The sequence below is a fragment of the Nerophis ophidion genome, linkage group LG18 (assembly GCF_033978795.1).
Source record: "Nerophis ophidion isolate RoL-2023_Sa linkage group LG18, RoL_Noph_v1.0, whole genome shotgun sequence".
Classification (NCBI taxonomy): domain Eukaryota; kingdom Metazoa; phylum Chordata; class Actinopteri; order Syngnathiformes; family Syngnathidae; genus Nerophis; species Nerophis ophidion.
In genome coordinates, this window is record NC_084628.1 from 43,482,776 (window position 1) to 43,505,360 (window position 22,585).

Genomic DNA, 22,585 nt, shown 5'->3' on the forward strand with positions numbered 1-22,585 from the left:
TCGGGAGAACATCCGCACCGTAACACAACATAAACACAACAGTACAAATACCCAGAACCCCTTGCAGCACTAACTCTTCCGGGACGCTACAATATACACCGCTTGCTACCAACAACCGTGTGTCGCAAACTGAGCAGTAAAAAGGCCTGAATGGTTGATTTATTCATTGTTACTTTATTTTCAAATGTATTCGCCTGTGGAAAAAGTTAATGTTGATATTTACCTCAGAAGGTTGCAAATAGAAAAGAGGCATTCAATTTTTTATTTTAATTTTTTTTTTTTATATGCCATTGATGTTTTTTCGTGTTGATTGGCAACACTAACTGGTCCCTAGTGTGTGAATGTGAGTGCGAATGTTGTCTGTCTATCTGTGTTGGCCCTGTGATGAGGTGGCGACTTGTCCAGGGTGTACCCTGCCTTCCGCCCGATTGTAGCTGAGATAGGCGCCAGCGCCCCCCGCGTCCCCAAAAGGGAATAAGCGGTAGAAAATGGATGGATGGATGTTTTTTCGTTTGTTTTTTTAAAGTTGATTTTGCACTATTAAGTCATATAAGAGTTGCTTGTTCCATATTCAGTGTTAAAGCAAATCAGTGTAGCAAACTCAGCAATAATTAAGGTTTTTTTTCATGCACTTTCTCTTGCTACTTCAAGGCTTAAATGTTTGATTCATTCATTATTATTTTATTTTCAAATTAATTATTAGCCTGCGGAAAAAGTTTGTTTTGATATTGACCTCAGAAGGCTGCAAATAGAATAGCGGCATAACATTTTTATTAAAATTTTATTTGATATGCCATTGACATTTTTTATTATTTGTAACTGGATTTTGCATGTCACTAAAAAATTATATAAGCCTTGCTTGTTCAATAGTCTATGAAAAACTTGTTTGGGTCCCTATTAAAAGGTTCATTTGTTCAACCTTGGCCCGCGGCTTTGTTCAGTTTTAAATTTTGGCCCACTCTGTATTTGAGTTTTAACGTGACTGGCAGTGTTTATACGGAGGAAAAGCGGACGTGACGACAGGCTGTCCTCACTCAGGTCCGGCTCGAAATCGGGAGAAACTCAAGAGAATGGTTGTCCCGGGGAGATTTTCAGGAGAGGCACTGAAATTCGGGAGTTTCCCGGATAATTCGGGAAGGTTGGCGTATATGAGCTTTTGTGAACTTTACTCGGCTGGCAACTTCCCGTCTCACGTCTGCAGGGGCAATGCCAGCGAGGAGATGTGAGTTGTTCAGGTCGCTAGGCTTCAAGCAAGCAGTGTTGTTCTGGGCTTGGGTTGGTCTGTCCCAGGCAGGACATGCTTACTCCGCACAGGAACAGAAAAGGGGCCAAAGCAGTACATTTTACTGAATGAACACATGTGGAGTTATGTACTTAACAAAAATAAAGGTGACATAACCGAAAACATGTTTTATATTCTAGTTTCTTCAAAATAGCCACCCTTTGCTCGGATTACTGCTTTACACACTCTTGGCATTCTCTCCACGAGCTTCAAGAGAAAATGGTTTTCACTTCCGTGAAGCTCATGGAGAGAATGCCAAGAGTGTGCAAAGCAGTAATCCGAGCAAAGGGTGGCTATTTTGAAGAAAATAGAATATATGTTTTCAGTTATTTCACCTTTTTCTTGTTACCACTTGAATTGCCGTCGGGGCGCTAATTAATTTAAAACCTCTTCTCACTACGGCACTTACCAAAGGCATGCGGTAAATTTAGGCCCGCGCTTAAAAATTTGAGTGTGATGTAAGGATACCATCATGAAAAGCACATTTAATTTAAAAAAAACATTATTATGGTCTTACCTTTACTTATAAACAAAGTCCATGCGCAGCTCCTTCTGATCAAAAGCATCGATAACTTGTTTATAGAAGTCTTCCTTATCTTTCTTCAGTTTTAAAAGTCTCTCTGACTCGATGGAGATCTTCCTTTATTACCTCCTGCTTCCATTGAAAGTCCAGTTTAGAAAACGGTTTTATTTTAGATATGTAATCCTCCATGTTAAAAGTGCAAGCGAGAGGAAAAAATAAAGGATCGCTGCTCACTCTTGCTGCTTGTTGTCACTTCTTCTGCAGCCGAGTAGTCGCAAGAAGGATCACTAGCGCCCTCTACCGCCAGGAGGCGGGAGTCATTTAATGAGTCATATTTGACACACGCAGCTACGGTATATTAATAAAAGTAATTCTAGGCAGGCACATACTATATACCCGGCGGCAATTCAAGGAAATACGGTACATGTGTTCATTCATAGTTCTGATGAGACAATCTACAGTGTAAATAGTCATGAAAATAATTTAAATGAGGAAAAGTTGTGTCCAAACTTTTGGCCTGTACCGTATGTATATATATATATATATATATATATATATATATATATATATATATATATATATATATATATATATATATATATATATATATATATATGTATGTATGTATGTATGTGTGTATATATATGTGTGTGTGTATATATATATGTGTATATATATGTGTGTATATATATATATGTGTGTGTGTGTATATATATATATACACATATATGTGTGTATATATATGTGTGTATATATATATATATATATATATATATATATACACACATATATATACACATATATATATGTATATATATATATATATATATATATATATATATATACACACATATATATACACATATATATATGTATATATATATATATATATATATATATATATATATATATATATATATATATATATATATATATATAGTCAATTTAGCTCGTGTCCACAATACAATATTCATTTGTTACACATTTTATTTGTTAATTGTTTATGAGGGATCATCATGCATTACATCATTGCCTTTTACCTGCTTGCAGACTGGGAAATGTTATGAAAGTGTTAGACTGGATAATAATACACATGGAATCATATCTGATCAATTGATAACAATAACAAGTCATTCCTACTGTTCAATACTACAATGAATAGCAATTTTAAAAAAAATCAGAAAACAGATTTTTGTGATTTAAAAACACATTTTCAAATTTGATGTGACTTATTTTGTCAACGTACAGTAAATACAAAGAATATGAGAATAATCAGGACCTCAGATTGATATTATCAGTAATCACAAATTAACCCTCCGGGGACAAACTTTTTTGTCATTTTAGTACATTTTTGATGTATTTTGGCCCAATTTGTGTTGTGTTCCTCCATTTTACACAATACTATGCCAAATTTGAAAGAAGTGCACTTCTTCTACGTGGGAAAACAAAGTCGGCTCAATATTGGTCCATATATAAGGCGCACCGGATTATAAGGCGCACTGCCAGCTTTTGAGAAAATTTGAGGTTTTTAGGTGCGCCTTTAGTGCGAAAAATACGGTAATTAAACTCCAATGTCCCCTGAGGGTCAAGATGATTATTATTGAAAATAATAAAACAATGACAGTAATTTAGTTATGCATTTGATTCTTGCTGTAGTTTGCACTGGTAAATAATTCCTAGCATATTTTAGTAAGAGGGCTTCCTAGTACGTCGCCACTCTCACAGGAATAGTGCTGCATTTAATTAAGAGATACATAAGCTAACCAAAATATTGGAGACATCTTTCATCGTGAAATATTGGAAAATAGTGTGTGTGTGTGTGCGTGTGTTGGTGTGTAAGTCATCGGAGCAATGCTGAGTCCTTGTGGAGATGCCCATCACACATCTTTCATCGTGAAATATTGGAAAATAGTGTGTGTGTGCGTGCGTGTTGGTGTGTCAGTCATCGGAGCAATGCTGAGTTCTTGTGGAGATGCCCATCACACATCTTTCATCGTGAAATATTGGAAAATAGTTTGTCTGTGCGTGCGTGTGTGTGTGTGTGTGTTGGTGAGTAAGTCATCGGAGCAATGCTGAGTCCTTGTGGAGATGCCCATCACACATCTTTCATCGTGAAATATTGGAAAATAGTGTGTGTGTGTGTGTTGGTGTGTAAGTCATCGGAGCAATGCTGAGTCCTTGTGGAGATGCCCATCACACATCTTTCATCGTGAAATTTTGGAAAATAGTGTGTGTGTGCGTGTGTGTGTGTGTTGGTGTGTAAGTCATCGGAGCAATGCTGAGTCCTTGTGGAGATGCCCATCACACATCTTTCATCGTGAAATATTGGAAAATAGTGTGTGCGTGTGTGTGTGTGTGTTGGTGTGTAAGTCATCGGAGCAATGCTGAGTCCTTGTGGAGATGCCCATCACACATCTTTCATCGTGAAATATTGGAAAATAGTGTGTGTGCGCGTGGGTGGTGGTGTGTCAGTCATCGGAGCAATGCTGAGTCCTTGTGGAGATGCCCATCACACATCTTTCATCGGGAAATATTGGAAAATAGTGTGTGTGTGCGTGCGTGTGTGTGTGTGTGTGTGTGTGTGTGTGTGTTGGTTTGTCAGTCATCAGAGCAATGCTGAGTCCTTGTGGAGATGCCCATCACACATCTTTCATCGTGAAATATTGGAAAATAGTGTGTGTGTGCGTGCGTGCGTGTGTGTGTGTGTGTGTTGGTGTGTAAGTCATCGGAGCAATGCTGAGTCCTTGTGGAGATGCCCATCACACATCTTTCATCGTGAAATATTGGAAAATAGTGTGTGCGTGTGTGTGTTGGTGTGTAAGTCATCGGAGCAATGCTGAGTCCTTCTAGAGATGCCCATCACACATCTTTCATCGTGAAATATTGGAAAATAGTGTGTGTGTGCGTGCGTGTGTGTGTGTGTGTGTTGGTGTGTAAGTCATCGGAGCAATGCTGAGTCCTTGTGGAGATGCCCATCACACATCTTTCATCGTGAAATATTGGAAAATATTGTGTGCGTGTGTGTGTGTGTGTGTTGGTGTGTAAGTCATCGGAGCAATGCTGAGTCCTTGTGGAGATGCCCATCACACATCTTTCATCGTGAAATATTGGAAAATAGTGTGTGTGTGCGTGGGTGTTGGTGTGTCAGTCATCGGAGCAATGCTGAGTCCTTGTGGAGATGCCCATCACACATCTTTCATCGGGAAATATTGGAAAATAGTGTGTGTGTGCGTGCGTGTGTGTGTGTGTTGGTGTGTCAGTCATCGGAGCAATGCTGAGTCCTTGTGGAGATGCCCATCACACATCTTTCATCGTGAAATATTGGAAAATAGTGTGTGTGTGTGTGCGTGTGTGTGTGTGTGTGTTGGTGTGTAAGTCATCGGAGCAATGCTGAGTCCTTGTGGAGATGCCCATCACACATCTTTCATCGGGAAATATTGGAAAATAGTGTGTGTGTGCGTGGGTATTGGTGTGTCAGTCATCGGAGCAATGCTGAGTCCTTGTGGAGATGCCCATCACACATCTTTCATCGGGAAATATTGGAAAATAGTGTGTGTGTGCGTGCGTGTGTGTGCGTGTGTTGGTGTGTAAGTCATCGGAGCAATGCTGAGTCCTTGTGGAGATGCCCATCACACATCTTTCGTCGTGAAATATTGGAAAATAGTGTGGGTGTGCGTGCGCGTGTGTGTGTGTTGGTGTGTCAGTCATCGGAGCAATGCTGAGTCCTTGTGGAGATGCCCATCACACATCTTTCATCGTGAAATATTGGAAAATAGTGTGTGTGTGCGTGCGTGTGTGTGTGTGTGTGTGTGTTGGTGTGTAAGTCATCGGAGCAATGCTGAGTCCTTGTGGAGATGCCCATCACACATCTTTCATCGTGAAATATTGGAAAATAGTGTGTGTGTGTGTGTGTTGGTGTGTAAGTCATCAGAGCAACGCTGAGTCCTTGTGGAGATGCCCATCACACATCTTTCGTCGTGAAATATTGGAAAATAGTGTGTGTGTGCGTGTGTGTGTGTGTGTTGGTGTGTCAGTCATCGGAGCAATGCTGAGTCCTTGTGGAGATGCCCATCACACCACCAGAAACTGAATGAGCCACTGTGATGGACACACACAAGTCGCACAAAGAATGAGAAACAGGCCACGGCCCAGTTGGCTTCTTGACGTGAACAACACAACATGAAGTTACTCACAGAGTTGATGCCTCTGTCTTTTACCTCTTGACTGCTCTCAGAGTCATACAGCGCTGGAGAGAGGGGAAGCAGGAAATTACTTTTTACAACATCAGCACTTGGACTAATCAAAAGTACTCCATTGTACAGTTTGTGTGTTCTTGTATTTCTACCCTTCTTGAGACATCAACAAGGAAAAGTATCTTCCATATGAGGACAAGTGATGACATAAATCATGGTCCCAATAACATTGCATCTAATAGACAATGTCTCATTTGCACCCCTTCTGGTCAAAATGAGGGTGCTAACAAAAAGGAGGGATTTTTCAAATTGACTGCGTGTCACTTTTAAAAGTGCTCCCCCTCTGGTCAACATATGAAATAACAAGTGTGTGTAAAAAATTGAAATGCACCCCCTTTGGCCAAAATAAATAAATAAAAATATGTATATAAATACATACTGTAATAACTTGAAGTAATTAATGAAGATTACAAACCAATTATAAACAAAATAAAAAATAAAAAAAATTGACTAAATGCTTACCTTTTTTATATTTGAATAGCACTGTATTTTTCGGAGTATAAGTCGCACCTGCCGAAATTGCATAATAAAGAAGGATAAAAACAAATGTATGTCGCACTGGAGTATAAGTCGCATTTTTGGGGGAAATGTATTTGATAAAAGCCAACAGCAAGAATAGACATTTGAAAGGCAATTTAAGATAAGTAAAGAATAGTGAAGAACAGGCTGAATAAGTGTAGGTTATATGAGGCATAAATAAGCAACTGCTATGTTAACCTAACATATTATGGTAAGAGTCATTCAAATAACTATAACATATAGAACATGCTATACCTTTACCAAACTATCTCTCACTCCTAATCCATAAATCCCATGAAATCTTATACGTCTAGTCTCTTACGTGAATGAGATAAATAATGTTATTTGATATTTTATGGTAATGTGTTAATAATTTCACACATAAGTCGCTCCTGAGTATAAGTCGCACCCCCGGCCAAACTAAGAAAAAACTGCGACTTATAGACCGAAAAATACGGTATGTATATATTATTAATGTTGTAAATACACATCTTTATATATCTAGAAAGGCTGGTCGTAAAGAGGAATGCATTATTTACAGGTCTCAAGAAGGTAACAAATACAAAAACGTGTGTATGAAATTTAAATGTGCCCCATTTGGCCAAAATTAATTACAAAAATATGCATATAGAGACATATCGTAATAACTTGAAGTAAATAATGAAGATTAAAACACAATTACAAACACAAAATTTTAGAAATGACTAAAAGCTTACCATTTTTATATTTGCATAGTATGTATTAGGGGTGTAACGGTACGTGTATTTGTATCGAACCGTTTCGGTACGGGGATTTCGGTTCGGTACGCAGGCGTATCGAACAAGTTCGGAAGTAGAAGTCTTCACAAGCTGCTCTGCTTTGTGCCTCTGTCTCTGCCTCGATGTCCCGCCCACACAACCATCTGATTGGTTACATACAAAACCAATCAGCAGTGCGTATTCAGAGCGATGTAACAGCCAATCAGCAGTGGGTATTTTGACTTCAGAGCGATGTAGTCAATGCTTTAGCATCGAGCAGAGATATTTGTTTAGCAGGGGAGCAGCGGACTCTACCCTAATTGTACTAAACACTTCCCAGTCACAACTATTACAAACATCACTATGAGCCCGTTGACCTTCTAGAAACTTAAACTGCAGCTCAGCTTGCTCACAGTATAGGCTTGAGGTGAAGGCTAATTAGCTTTTAGCGTAACGTTAGCTAATTTTGCTGTGTGTGTGTGTGTGTGTGTGCGTGTGTGTGTGTGTGTTAGGGGCAGCAAAGCCATGTCTGTCTGTTATTTCATTGAATTCTATTGTGTTTAGGGATGAATAGTCTCTCCTATTGCAATTGTACTATTTTTCACCAATAGTTATATTAATCATTAGTAATGTAGCAGCCTAGTTTTGAATGGCAGGGTCCCTGCTCTCACATGTTGATAAAAATACAACATTTACATAATAAAAGTCAACTACAGGCTTCCCAAATGCTGTAATAAATTAAGTATGATGAGTTGGCATTAAACAGTTTCAATGGAAACTGTTTAATGTTGCACTTTTTCTTTGTAGAAGAAAGGTTTTGTAATTTTATTTAATTAAAGCAACAAGTTGAGGCAGTTTAATGTGGATTAACGTGGGCAGAATTATTATAGTGTTCCCAATGATAAAAGGATAAAGACATTGTTTACAAATTTGGTAAATAAATAATCAAAAAATATATATTTTGTTGTTTTCTTACTGTACCGAAAATGATCCGAACCGTGACCTCTGGACCGAGGTACGTACCGAACCGACATTTTTGTGTACCTTTACACCCCTAGTATGTATATATTATTAATGTTGTAAATACACATCTTTATATATCTAGAAAGGCTGGTCCTAAAGAGGGAGGCTTTTTTCCGAGGTCTCAAGAAGGTAACAAAATGTGTGTAAGAAATTTAAATGCGCCCCTTTGGCCAAAATTAATAATACAAAAAAATATTTATTAGAGACATACTGTAATAACTTGAAGTAAATAATGAAGGTTAAAAAACAATTACAAACAAAAAGTAAAAAAATAAAATGAACTAGAAGCTTACCATTTTTGTATTTGCATAGTATGTACATATTATTAATGTTGTAAATACACATCTTTAATATCTAGAAAGGCTGGTCCTAAAGAGGGAGGCATTTTTTTTCTCAGGTCTCAAGAATGTAACAAAATGTGTGTAAGAAATGTAAATGCGCCCCCTTTGACCAAAATTAATAATAATAAAGAAATATGTATATAGAGACATACTGTAATAACTTGAAGTAAATAATGGAGATTAAGAACCAATTACAAACAAAAAATTCAAAAAAAATTTAATTAACTAAAACCTTACCTTTTTTATATTTGCATAGTATGTATATATTATTAATTTTGTAAATACACATCTTTATATATCTAGAAAGGGTCGTCCTAAAAAGGTAGGCCTTTTTCGGTGGTCTCAAGAAGGTAACAAATACAAAAAATTTGTGTAAGAAATTTAAATGGACCCCCTTTGGCCAAAATGAATAATAATAATAAAAAAATATGTATATAGAGACATACTGTAATAACTTGAAGTAAATAATGAAGATTAAGAACCAATTACAAACAAAAAATTCAAAAAAAAAAAATTAACTAAAAGCTTACCTTTTTTATATTTACATAGTATGTATATATTATTATTGTTGTAAATACACATCTTTATATATCTAGAAAGGCTGGTCCTAAAGAGGTAGACATTTTTTCAAAGGTGTCAAGAAGGTAACAAAATGTGTGTAAACATTTTTTAAATGCGCCCCCTTTGGCCCAAATTTTTTTTTTTAAATAAATAAATATGTATATAGAGACATACTGTAATAACTTGAAGTAAAAAATGAAGATTAAAAAACAATTACAAACAAAAAATTCAAAAAAATAAAATTAACTAAAAGCTTACCTTTTTTATATTTGCATAGTATGTATATATTATTAATGTTGTAAATAGACATCTTTATATATCTAGAAAGGCTGGTTCTAAAGAGGGAGGCATTTTTCTCAGGTCTCAAGAAGGTAACAAAATGTGTGTATGAAATTTAAATGCGCCCCCTTTGACCAAAATTAATAATAAAAAAATATGTATATAGAGACATACTGTAATAACTTGAAGTAAATAATGAAGATTAAAAAACAATTACAAACACAAAATTAAAAATTAAAAAAAATCACTAAAAACTTACCTTTTTTTTATATTTGCATAGTATGTATATATTATCAATGTTGTAAATACACATCTTTAATATCTAGAAAGGCTGGTCTTAAAGAGGGAGGCATTTTTTCAAAGGTCTCAAGAAGGTAACAAAATGTGTGTAAGAAATTTAAATGCGCCCCCCTTGACCAAAATGAATAATAATTTAAAAAAAATATGTATATAGAGACATACTGTAATAACTTGACAATGAAGATTAAAAAACAATTACTAACAAAAAATTCAAAAAAATAAAATGAACTAGAAGCTTACCATTTTTATATTTGCATAGTTTGTATATATTATTAATGATGTAAGTAAAAATTGTTATATATCTAGAGAGGCTGGTCCTAAAGAAAGGCATTTTACTCAGGTCTCAAGAAGGTAAGAAATACAAGAATGTGTGTGTGTGTGTGTGTGTGTGTGTGTGTGTGTGTGTGTGTGTGTGTTACCAAAGAGCTTGCGCAGCCTGGTGACACCTGCCACAAAGCCATGGAAGGCCAGGTGAAACTCTCCAGATGCAAAGCGCTCAGACATCAGCTGAACAACTTTATTGTCACACTTCATCCCTGACAAACACATGCAAACTTTATTCATGTAACTGTGTGTGTGTGTGTGTGTGTGTGTGTGTGTGTGTGTGTGTGTGTGTGTGTGTGTGTGTGTGTGTGTGTGTGTGTGTGTTCTGGCAATGCTTTCTTAATGGGGACATCGCTCTGTTTACACAGTCACCTTTAGGGGACCTCTGACAGTATGGGGACAAAAAAACAGGTCCCCAAAAGGGAAAACTTTTGAAATGATAGTCAGATCCATATTTAATATGAACTTTTTTTTTTTTTTAAATGGTCCTCAGTAGTCTTGTACACACATTTGTGTGAATTATGCACAATGATTTAAAAATATCCAACCCTATACTCTCGGTAGGGTTCTTGAGGGTGCATGGGAGTTTGCCCAACCAGTGCATGTGCTGTGTGGACTTGGAGAAGGCATTGGACCGTGTCCCTCGGGAAGTCCTGTGGGGAGTGCTCAGAGAGTATGGGGTATCGGACTGTCTTATTGTGGCGGTCCGCTCCCTGTATGATCAGTGTCAGAGCTTGGTCCGCATTGCTGGCAGTAAGTCGGACACTTTTCCAGTCAGGGTTGGACTCCGCCAAGGCTGTCCTTTGTCACCCATTCTGTTCATAACTTTCATGGACAGAATTTCTAGGTGCAGTCAAGGCGTTGAGGGGTTCCGGTTTGACCGCAGGATTAGGTCTCTGCTTTTTGCAGATGATGTGGTCCTGATGGCTTCATCTGATCGGGATCTTCAGCTCTCGCTGGATCGGTTCGCAGCCGAGTGTGAAGCGACCGGAATGAGAATCAGCACCTCCAAGTCCGAGTCCATGGTTCTCGCCCGGAAAAGGGTGGAATGCCATCTCCGGGTTGGGGAGGAGACCCTGCCCCAAGTGGAGGAGTTCAAGTACCTAGGAGTCTTGTTCACGAGTGAGGGAAGAGTGGATCGTGAGATCGACAGGCGGATCGGTGCGGCGTCTTCAGTAATGCGGACGTTGTACCGATCCGTTGTGGTGAAGAAGGAACTGAGCCGGAAGGCAAAGCTCTCAATTTACCGGTCGATCTACGTTCCCATCCTCACCTATGGTCATGAGCTTTGGGTCATGACCGAAAGGATAAGATCACGGGTACAAGCGGCCCAAATGAGTTTGGGTCTCTCCCTTAGAGATAGGGTGAGAAGCTCTGTCATCCGGGAGGAACTCAAAGTAAAGCCGCTGCTCCTCCACATCGAGAGGAGCCAGATGAGGTGGTTCGGGCATCTGGTCAGGATGCCACTCGAACGCCTCCCTAGGGAGGTGTTTAGGGCACGTCCAACCGGTAGGAGGCCACGGGCAAGACCCAGGACACGTTGGGAAGACTATGTCTCCCGGCTGGCCTGGGAACGCCTCGGGATCCCCCGGGAAGAGCTACACGAAGTGGCTGGGGAGAGGGAAGTCTGGGTTTCCCTGCTTAGGCTGCTGCCCCCGCGACCCAACCTCGGATAAGCGGAAGATTATGGATGATGGATGGATTTAAATTTAGTCCCCATGAACCATATTAACTCTTTATCCCCAGGGTCCCCAGTAAGTATGAACAGCACATTACTTCATCAATCCAGAGATTTAAAGACGTGTATGAGCTAACTGGGTAGTGGACATTTTACATAATGTTATTTTATGCCTCCACAACCTGTAGAAAGGGTGGTCCCCACAAGTCATGATCAAAAACCTGGTCCCCATTCCAAATGACAACCTGTGTGTGTGTGTGTGTGTCTGTTCTGGCAATGCTTTCTTAATGGGGACATCGCTCTGTTTACACAGTCACCTTTAGGGGACCTCTGACGGTATGGGGACAAATAAAACAGGTCCCCTAAAGGGAAAACTTTTGAAATGATAGTCAGATCTATATTTAATCTGAACTTTTTTTTTTAAATGATCCTCAGTAGTCTTGTACACACATTTGTGTGAATTATGCACAATGATTTAAATTTGCTCCCCATGAACCATATTAACTCTTTTTATCCCCAGGGTCCCCAGTAAGTACGAACAGCACATTACTTCATCAATCCAGAGATTTAAAGACGGGTAGGAGCTAACTGGGCAGTGGACATTTTACCTCAATTTTTTTTTGCCTCCACAACCTGTAGAAAGGGTGGTCCCCACAAGTCATGATCAAAAACCTGGTCCCCATTCCAAATGATAACCAGTGTGTGTGTGTGTGTGTGTGTGTGTGCGTGTGTGTGTGTGTGTGTGTGTGTGTGTGTGTGTGTGTGTGTGTGTCTCTCTCAGTGAATGCGTACCCACAGCCTGTAGAGCGGCAGAGAGTTCAAAAGGACTCATGGTCCCAGAAGAGTCCTCATCAAACTGGAAAAAGATGGACTGAAAGAAAAAACAGATCTTTATTACAATCAGTCTTTTTATTTTATTTTCATAGGTTTGGTAACTTGACCATTTTATATTCTACTTTTTTATATATGTAGAAAAAAAAGGTATCAGACAGGCATTAGAGCAGGGGTCCCTAAACTATAGACCGCGGGCCAGATAGGGCCCGCCAGCGTCCAAAACCCGGCCCTCGGGTAGTACCAAGTAAAGAATTTATTTTTTATTTTTTATTATTATTATTTTTTTAATCTGTTCTTATTCGCCCATCCTTCAATCCATTTTCTACCGCTTGTTACTGAGTCTCCTAGGCAGATACGGCACACCAGCATCCAAAATCCGGCCCGTGATTAGTCCTGGCTAAAAAGTAAATCAAAATTGTTTTTATTTCTTTTTTCATTATAATTTTTTTTTAATCTGTCCTTTTTCGCCCATCCTACAATCCATTCTCTACCGCTTGTTACTGGGTCTGCAGGCAGATACGGCACGCCAGCATCCAAAAATGCAGAGAATAATTTCACCACACTTGGTGTGTATGACAATCATTGGTACTTTAACTTTTAAAATCCAGCCCGCGAGTAGTCCCAACTAAAAAAAAAATAAAAAAGGTGTTTTTGTTTTTTTAAACTATAATTTTTTTAAAATCTGTCCCTTTTCGCCCATCCATCAATCCATTTTCTACCGCTTGTTACTGAGTCACCTAAGCATCCAAAATCCGGCCCGCAAGTAGTCCTGACTAAAAAAAAAAAGGTATTTATTATATTCTGCGTGGGTTCCCTCTGGGTACCCCGGCTTCCTCCCACCTCCAAAGACATGCACCTGGGGATAGGCTCCTCCCACCTCCAAAGACATGCACCTGGGGATAGGCTCCTCCCACCTCCAAAGACATGCAACTTTGGATAGGCCCCTCCCACCTCCAAAGACATGCACCTGGGGATAGGCCCCTCCCACCTCCAAAGACATGCACCTGGGGATAGGCCCCTACCACTTCCAAAGACATGCACCTGGGGATAGGTTGATTGGCAACACTAAATGGTCCCTAGTGTGTGAATGTTGTCTGTCTATCTGTGTTGGCCATGCAATGAGGTGGTGACTTGTCCAAGGTGAAAACCGCCTTCCGCCCGATTGTAGCTGAGATAGGCACCAACTCCCCCGTAGCCCCAAAGAGAATAAGCGATAGAAAAATGGATGGATGGCTTGGCTGGTCATGGCACCTGTCATTGTTTTCTTACAGCAGGTCAAAGGTCATAGGTCACAAACACAGCGAGGTACCTGAAGGTGGCGTAGGTCAGAGAGCAGGACTTCAGTTTGTTGACGGTTCAGACTTGCTCTTCCTTTAGTCTTGTTAGCACACTTAAGGCCAAATGATGACAAGGTTTATGATGTGGAGATATACTGATGACATTTACCACTGTGCAGGTGACGACTGGCCAGAAAGGATACATCCCCTGCAAGGATGAGCTGTCTGCACGTCTCCAGTGGCAGCTGGTAACTTCTGTCCAGGACTGAGAATGAAGAAAGAAAGACAACAATTCAAGCTGCAAGCAGCGATGGACGGGACCACTTTGGCTGCTGCCCCCGCGACCCAAGCCCAGGTGAGTGGTAGAAGATGGATGGATGGATTATTACACAGAGAAAAAGTAGTATACACGTGTGTTATACATCAGTCTCATAGTAATAACAGTTGTAAAGTGGCTCGGGCATTTTATAAGAGTCTATTGCATCGTGAACGGAGTGGAGCTTTTGTATTGAAGGGAGAATAGCAAACTTCCTGTTGATTAAATGTATGCATGTATGAATACATGAATGTATGTATGAATACATGTATGTATGAATACATGTATGTATGAATACAGGTATGTATGTATGAATACATGTATGTATGAATACATGTATGTATGTATGAATACATGTATGTATAAATACATGTATGTATGTTTGTATGTATGTATGTATGAATACATGTATGTATGTATATATGTATGAATACATGTATGTATGAATACATGTATGTATGAATACATGTATGTATGTATGAATACAGGTATGTATGTATGTATGAATGTATGTATGTATGAATACATGTATGTATGAATACATGAATGTATGTATGTATGAATACATGTATGTATGAATACATGTATGTATGTATGTATGTATGAATACATTTATGTATGTATGTATGAATGTATGTATGTATGTATGAATACATGTATGTATGTATGTATTAATACATGTATGTATGTATGTATTAATACATGTATGTATGTATGTATGAATACACGTATGTATGTATGACTACATGTATGTATGAATACATGTATGTATGTTTGTATGTATGTATGAATGTAAGTATGTATGCATGTATTTATGAATGTATGTATGTATGAGTACATGTATTTATGTATGAATACTTGTATGTATGTATGTATGTGTTTGTATGAATACATGTATGTATGAATGTTTGTATGTATGAATACATATATGTATGTATGAATACATGTATGTATGTATGTTAACATTTATGTATGAATACATGTATGTATGTATGATTACATGTATGTATGTATGAATACAAGTATGTATGTATGAATACATGTATGAATGTATGTATGAATACATGTATGTATGTATGAATACAGGTATGTATGTATGAATACATGTATGAATGTATGTATGAATACATGTATGTATGTATGAATACATGTATGTATGAATACAGGTATGTATGTATGAATACATGTATGTATGTATGAATACATGTATGTATGTATGAATACATGTATGTATGTATGAATACATGCATGTATGTATGAATATATGTATGTATGTATGTATGTATGTATGTATGTACGAATACATGTATGTATATATGAATATATGTATGAATACAGTTGTATGTATGTATGATTTTTGTGAGTATGTATGAATACATATATGTATATATGTATGTATGAATACATGTATGAATACATGTATGTATTTATGCATGTATGTATGTATGTATGAGTACATGTATGTATGTTTGAATACATCTATGTATAAAATCCATAATGAATGAATGTATGTATGTATGTATAAATACATGTATGTATGTATGCATGCATTTATGTATACATGCATACATGTATGTATGTATGTATGAATACATGTATGTATGTATGAATGTATGTATGTATGCATGTATGTATGTATGAATACATGCATGTATGTATGTATCAATACATGTATTTATGTATGATTACATGTATGTATGAATACATGTATGTATGTATGAATGTATGTATGTATGTATCTATTAATAATTGTATGTATGTATGTAAACATGCATGTATGTATGTATGTATGAATACATGTATGTATGAATACATGTATGAATACATGTATGTATGTATGAATACATGTATTTATGTATGAATACATGTATGTATACATGCATGTATGTATGTATGCATGTATGAATACATGTATGAATACACGTATGTGTGTATGTATGTATGTGTTTGTATGTATGAATACATGGATGTATGTATCTATGAATACTTGTATGTATGTATGAATACTTGTATGTATGTATGAATACATGTATGTATGAATGAATACATGTATGTATGTGTGTATGTATATATGTATGTATGTATGAGTACTTGTATGTATGTATGAATACATGTATGTATGTATGAATAAATGTATGTATGTATGTATCTATTAATACATGTATTTATGTATGATTACATGTATGTATGAATACATGTATGTAAACATGCATGTATGTATGAATGTATGTATGTATGACTACATGTATGCGTTTGTATGTATGAATACATGTATGTAAGTATGTGTGTATGAATACATGTATGTATGTATGTATGGATACATGTATGTATCAATACATGTATGTACGTATGATTACATGTATGTATGTATGTATGTATGAATATATGTACGTATGAATGTATGTATGTATCTATTAATAATTGTATGTATGTATGAATACATGTATGTATGTATGTATGAATATATGTACGTATGAATGTATGTATGTATCTATTAATAATTGTATGTATGTATGATTACATCTATGTATGTACGAATACATGTATGTAAACATGCATGTATGTATGTATGTATGACTACATGTATGTATGTGTTTGTATGTATGAATACATGTATGTTTGTATGTATGTGTGCATGAATACATGTATGTATGCATGTATGTATGGATACATGTATGTATGTATGAATACATGTATGTATGTATGAATTTATCTGTGTATGCATGTATTTAGGAATGTATGTATGAATACATGTATGAATACATGTGTTTATGTATGAATACATGTACGTATGAATACATGTACGTATGAATACATGTATGTATGTGTGTATGTATATATGTATGTATGAATATATGTATGTATGTCTATATGTATGATAACATGTATGTATGAATACATGTATGTATGAATCCATGTATGTATGTATATATGTATGATAACATGTATGTATAAATACATGTATGAATGTATGTATGTATGTATGAAAACATGTATGTATGTATGTATGATTACATGTATGTATGAATACATGTATGTATGAATGTATGTACGTATGAATGTATGTATGTATCTATTAATAATTGTATGTATGTATGAATACATGTATAAAACATGCATGTATGTATGAATGTATGTATATATGACTACATGTATGTATGAATACATGTATGTATGTGTTTTTATGTATGAATACATGTATGTATGTATGTTTGTAAGTATGTGTGTATGAACACATGTATGTATGTATGTATGTATGTATGTATGTACGGATACATGTATGTATGTATGATTACATTTATGTATGTATGTATGAATACATGTATGAATGTATGTATGTACAAATACAGGTATGTATGTATGAATGTATCTATGTATGCATGTATTTAGGAATGTATGTATGTATGAATACATGTATTTATGTATGAATACATGTATTTATGTATGAATACATGTACGTATGAATACATGTATGTGTGTATGTATATATGTATGTATGAATATATGTATGTATGTATGTCTATATGTATGATAACATGTATGGATACATGTATTTATGTATGAATACATGTACGTATGAATACATTTATGTATATGTGTATGTATATATGTATGTATGAATATATGTATGTATGTATCCATGTATGTATGAATACATGTACGTATGTATGAATACATGTATGAATGTATGTATGTATGAAAACATGTATGTATGTATGAATACAGGTATGTATGTATGTATGAATACATGTATGTATGCATGAATGTATGTATGAATACAGCTATGTGTGTAAGTATGTATGTATGCATGTATGTATGATTACATGTATGTATGTATGAATACATGTATGAATGTATGTATGTATGCATGCATTTATGTATACATGCATGTATGTATGTATTAATGAATGTATGAATACATGTATGTATGTATGTATGAATACATGTATGAATGTATGTATGTATGTATGCATGTATACATGCATGCATGTATGTATTAAAGAATGTATGAATACATGTATGTATGTATGAATACAAATATGTATGTATGAATTCATGTATGTATGAATATATGTATGTATGTATGCATTTATGTATACATGCATGCATGTATGTATTAATGAATGTATGAATACATGTATATATGTATGCATGTATGTATGTATGAGTACATGTATGTATGTATGTATGAATACATAATGAATGAATTAATATATGTATGAATACATATATGTATGTATGTATGTATGCATTTATGTATCCATGCATGTATGTATGAATGATTGTATGTATGAATAAATGTATGTATGAATACATGTATGTATGCATGCATGTATATATGAATAAATGTATGTATGCATTTATGTATACATGCATGTATGTATGAATGATTGTATGTATGAATAAATGTATGTATGTATGCATGCATTAATGTATACATGCATGCATGTATGTATTAATGAATGTATGAATACATGTATATATGTATGCATGTATGTATGTATGAATACATAATGAATGAATTAATATATGTATGAATACATATATGTATGTATGTATGTATGCATTTATGTATCCATGCATGTATGTATGAATGATTGTATGTATGAATAAATGTATGTATGAATACATGTATGTATGCATGCATGTATGTATGAATAAATGTATGTATGCATTTATGTATACATGCATGTATGTATGAATGATTGTATGTATGAATAAATGTATGTATGAATGTATGTATGTATAAATACATGTATGTATGTATGAATACATGTATGTATGTATGAGTACATGTATGTATGTATGAATACATAATGAATGAATTAATATATATATATGTATGTATGTTTGTATGTATGTATGTATGAATGCATTTATGTATACATGCATGTATTTAAGAATGATTGTATGTATGCATGCATATATGTATGAATAAATGTATGTATGCATTTATGTATACATGCATGTATGTATGAATGATTGTATGTATGAATAAATGTATGTATGAATGTATGTATGTATAAATACATGTATGTATGTATAAATGTATGTATGAATAAATGTATGTATGCATTTATGTATACATGCATGTATGTATGAATAAATGTATGTATGAATGATTGTATGAATACATGTATGTATGTAAGTATGTATGTATGATTACATGTATGTATGTATGAATACATGTATGTAAACATGCATGTATGTATGTATGTATACATGGATGCATGTATGTATGTATGTATGTATGAATACATGTATTTATGTATGAATACATGTATTTATGTATGAATACATGTATGTAAACATGCATGTATGTATGTATGAATGCATCTATGTATTTATGCATGTATGTATGTATGAATGTATGTATGTATGTGTGTTTGAATACATGTATGTATGAATACATAATGAATGAATGTATGTATGTATGAATATATGTATGTATGAATGTATGTATGCATGTATGTATTAATGAATGTATGAATACATGTATGTATGTATGTATACACATATGTATGTATGAATGTACGTTTGTATGAATACATGTATGTATGAATACATGTATGTATGAATGTATGTATGTATGCATGTATGAACACATGTATGTATGTATATATGTATGTACGTATGAATGTATGTATGTATCTATTAATAATTGTATGTATGTATGTATGATTACATGTATGTAAACATGCATGTATGTATGTATACATGCATGTATGTATGTATGAATACATGTATTTATATATATATATCTATGTATGAATACATGTATGTATGTATGAATACATGTATGTATGTATGAAACATATATGTATGTATGAATACATGTATGTATGAATACATGTATGTATGAATGTATGTATGCATGCATTTATGTATACATGCATGCATGTATGTATTAATGAATGTATGAATACATGTATGTATGTATGCATGTATGTATGAATACATAATGAATGAATTAATATATGTATGAATGTATGTATGTGTGAATACATGTATGTATGTATGTATGCATTTATGTATACATGCATATATGTATGAATGATTGTATGTATGAATAAATGTATAAATGTATGTATGCATGCAGAATTCGATAGTGACTAACCCAAAGATGCAGAGAAGGAGGCAGGCATTGAACAAGAAAACATGATTTAATTTAGAATAGGACAAACAAAAGGGTACTAACAAAAAGTGCGCACGAGGCAGATAACAAATTAAGGGAGCAAGCATGGGAGCTACAAAACAAAAGGGAACTTAGCATGGAAGCTAGTAAGAATCGAGCAGGAAACAGAAGTCGTACATATAATACTAAAACAAATTTGGAAGCAAGGAACAAAAGGCAGTAAGCTAAAAATCACAATCATACATAGCTTACTGCAATGCTGCATAGACAAGACAAGGTAGGACACGACAGGAGCGATAATACATCACAAGCTGATTGACACCAGGTATGACCAGGTGCCAATCAACATCATCTGAGGGGAAACAGCACACGGGGGGGAAAACAGGAAACACAAAAAATAAGAGCGCTGACAGGAACTAAAAACAGGAAATACCAAACACACACAGAGGGAAAACTAAAACACAAACTGAAAGTGGCAAGCCTGACAGTATGTATGTCTGTATGAATGAATGAATGTATGTATGTATACATGCATGCATTTGTGTATATGTGCATGCTTGTATGTATAAATGAATGTATGAATCTATGTATATATGTATGTATGAATGAATTTATGTATGAATGTTTGTATGAATTAATGTATGTATGCATTAATGATGTATAAATGAATGTATGCATGTATGAATTAATGCATGCATGTATGAATGAATGTATACATGTATGAATGTATGTATGACTGACTGTAAGTATATATGAATGGAAGTTTGAATGTATGAAAGAATGTATGCATTAATGAATATATGAAATAATGTGTGTATGACTATGTATGTATGAATGAATGTATGTATGTATGAATGTATCTATGTATTTATGAATGTTTGTATGTATGTATGAATGAATGAATAAACGAATGCATCTATGTATAAATGAATGTATGTTTATATGAATGAATGGATGCATGAATGTATGTATGTATGTATGAATGAATGTATGCATGTATTTATGAATGTATGAATGAATGTATGTATATATGAATGTATGTATGAATGTATTAATGAATGTATGTATGAATAACTGTATGTATGTATGAATTAATGTATGTATGTATGTATGTATGCATGAATGATGTATAAATGAATGTATGTATGTATTAATGAATGTATGCATGTATGAACGAATGTATTTATGAATGAATGTATGTATATATGTAAGAAATAATGTATGTATATATGAATGAATGCATGTATGTATGTATGTATGAATGAATGAATATATGCATGTATTTATGAATGAATGCATGTATGTATGAATGAATGTATGTATATATAAATGTATGTATGTATGTATGTATGAATGAATGTATGTATTTATGAATGTATGTATGAATGAATGTATGTTTATATGAATGAATGTATGAATAAATGTAAGAATATATGTATATATGAATGAATGTATGTATGAATGAATGTATGTTTATATGAATAAATGTATGTATGTATGAATGAATGAAAATATGTATGTATAAATGAATGTATGTTTACATGAATGAATGAATGTATGTATGAATAAATGTATGGATCTTTGTATATATGAATGTATGTATGGATGAATGAATGTATGAATCAATGTATGAATGTATGTTTGTATGAATGTACATTATGTTTGTATGTATGAATGAATGAATGAATGTATGAATGACTGTATGAATGAATGTATGTATGTATGTATGTATGAATGAATGTATAAATAATTGTATGTATGAATAAATGTATGAATCCATGTATATATGAATGAATGAATGAATGTATGTATGTATAAATGAATGTATGTATGAATGAATGTATGCATGTATGAATGTATATATGTATGTATGATTTTATTAATGAATGTATGTATGAATAACTGTATGTATGAATGTATGTATGAATTAATGTATGTATGTATGCATGAATGATGTATAAATGAATGTATGTATGTATTAATGAATGTATGCATGTATGAACGAATGTATTTATGAATGAATGTATGTATATATGAATGAAAATATGAATGCATGTATATATGAATGAATGAATGTATGTTTGTATGAATGTATGTATGTATGAATGTATGTATATATGAATTTATGTATGAATGTATGCATGAATGAATGTATGTATGTATGAATGAATGTTTGTATGAATTAATGTATGTATGTATGCA

The 22,585-nt window shown here is 34.5% G+C and overlaps 1 protein-coding gene and 1 long non-coding RNA gene across 2 annotated transcripts in view; one reads left to right on the top strand and one right to left on the bottom strand.

Annotated features, from left to right (window-relative positions):
* The window catches only part of LOC133537229 (uncharacterized), a 90,929-nt gene that overhangs the window by 59,998 nt on the left and 8,346 nt on the right, over positions 1–22,585 (top strand). The window contains exon 3 of the long non-coding RNA XR_009802626.1: positions 14,111–14,286. This is a non-coding gene — a long non-coding RNA (uncharacterized LOC133537229). The remainder of the gene's footprint in view (positions 1–14,110; positions 14,287–22,585) is intronic.
* capn12 (calpain 12) overlaps positions 2,775–22,585 on the bottom strand; it is a 62,354-nt gene continuing 42,543 nt past the window's right edge. Inside the window, exons 15-20 of the mRNA XM_061878171.1 lie at positions 14,135–14,196; positions 13,964–14,032; positions 12,613–12,691; positions 10,238–10,354; positions 5,999–6,051; positions 2,775–5,903 (exon numbers count right to left, since the gene is read on the bottom strand). Of these exons, the coding sequence (XP_061734155.1) occupies positions 5,877–5,903; positions 5,999–6,051; positions 10,238–10,354; positions 12,613–12,691; positions 13,964–14,032; positions 14,135–14,196 (407 nt within the window). The 3' untranslated portion in view covers positions 2,775–5,876. The remainder of the gene's footprint in view (positions 5,904–5,998; positions 6,052–10,237; positions 10,355–12,612; positions 12,692–13,963; positions 14,033–14,134; positions 14,197–22,585) is intronic.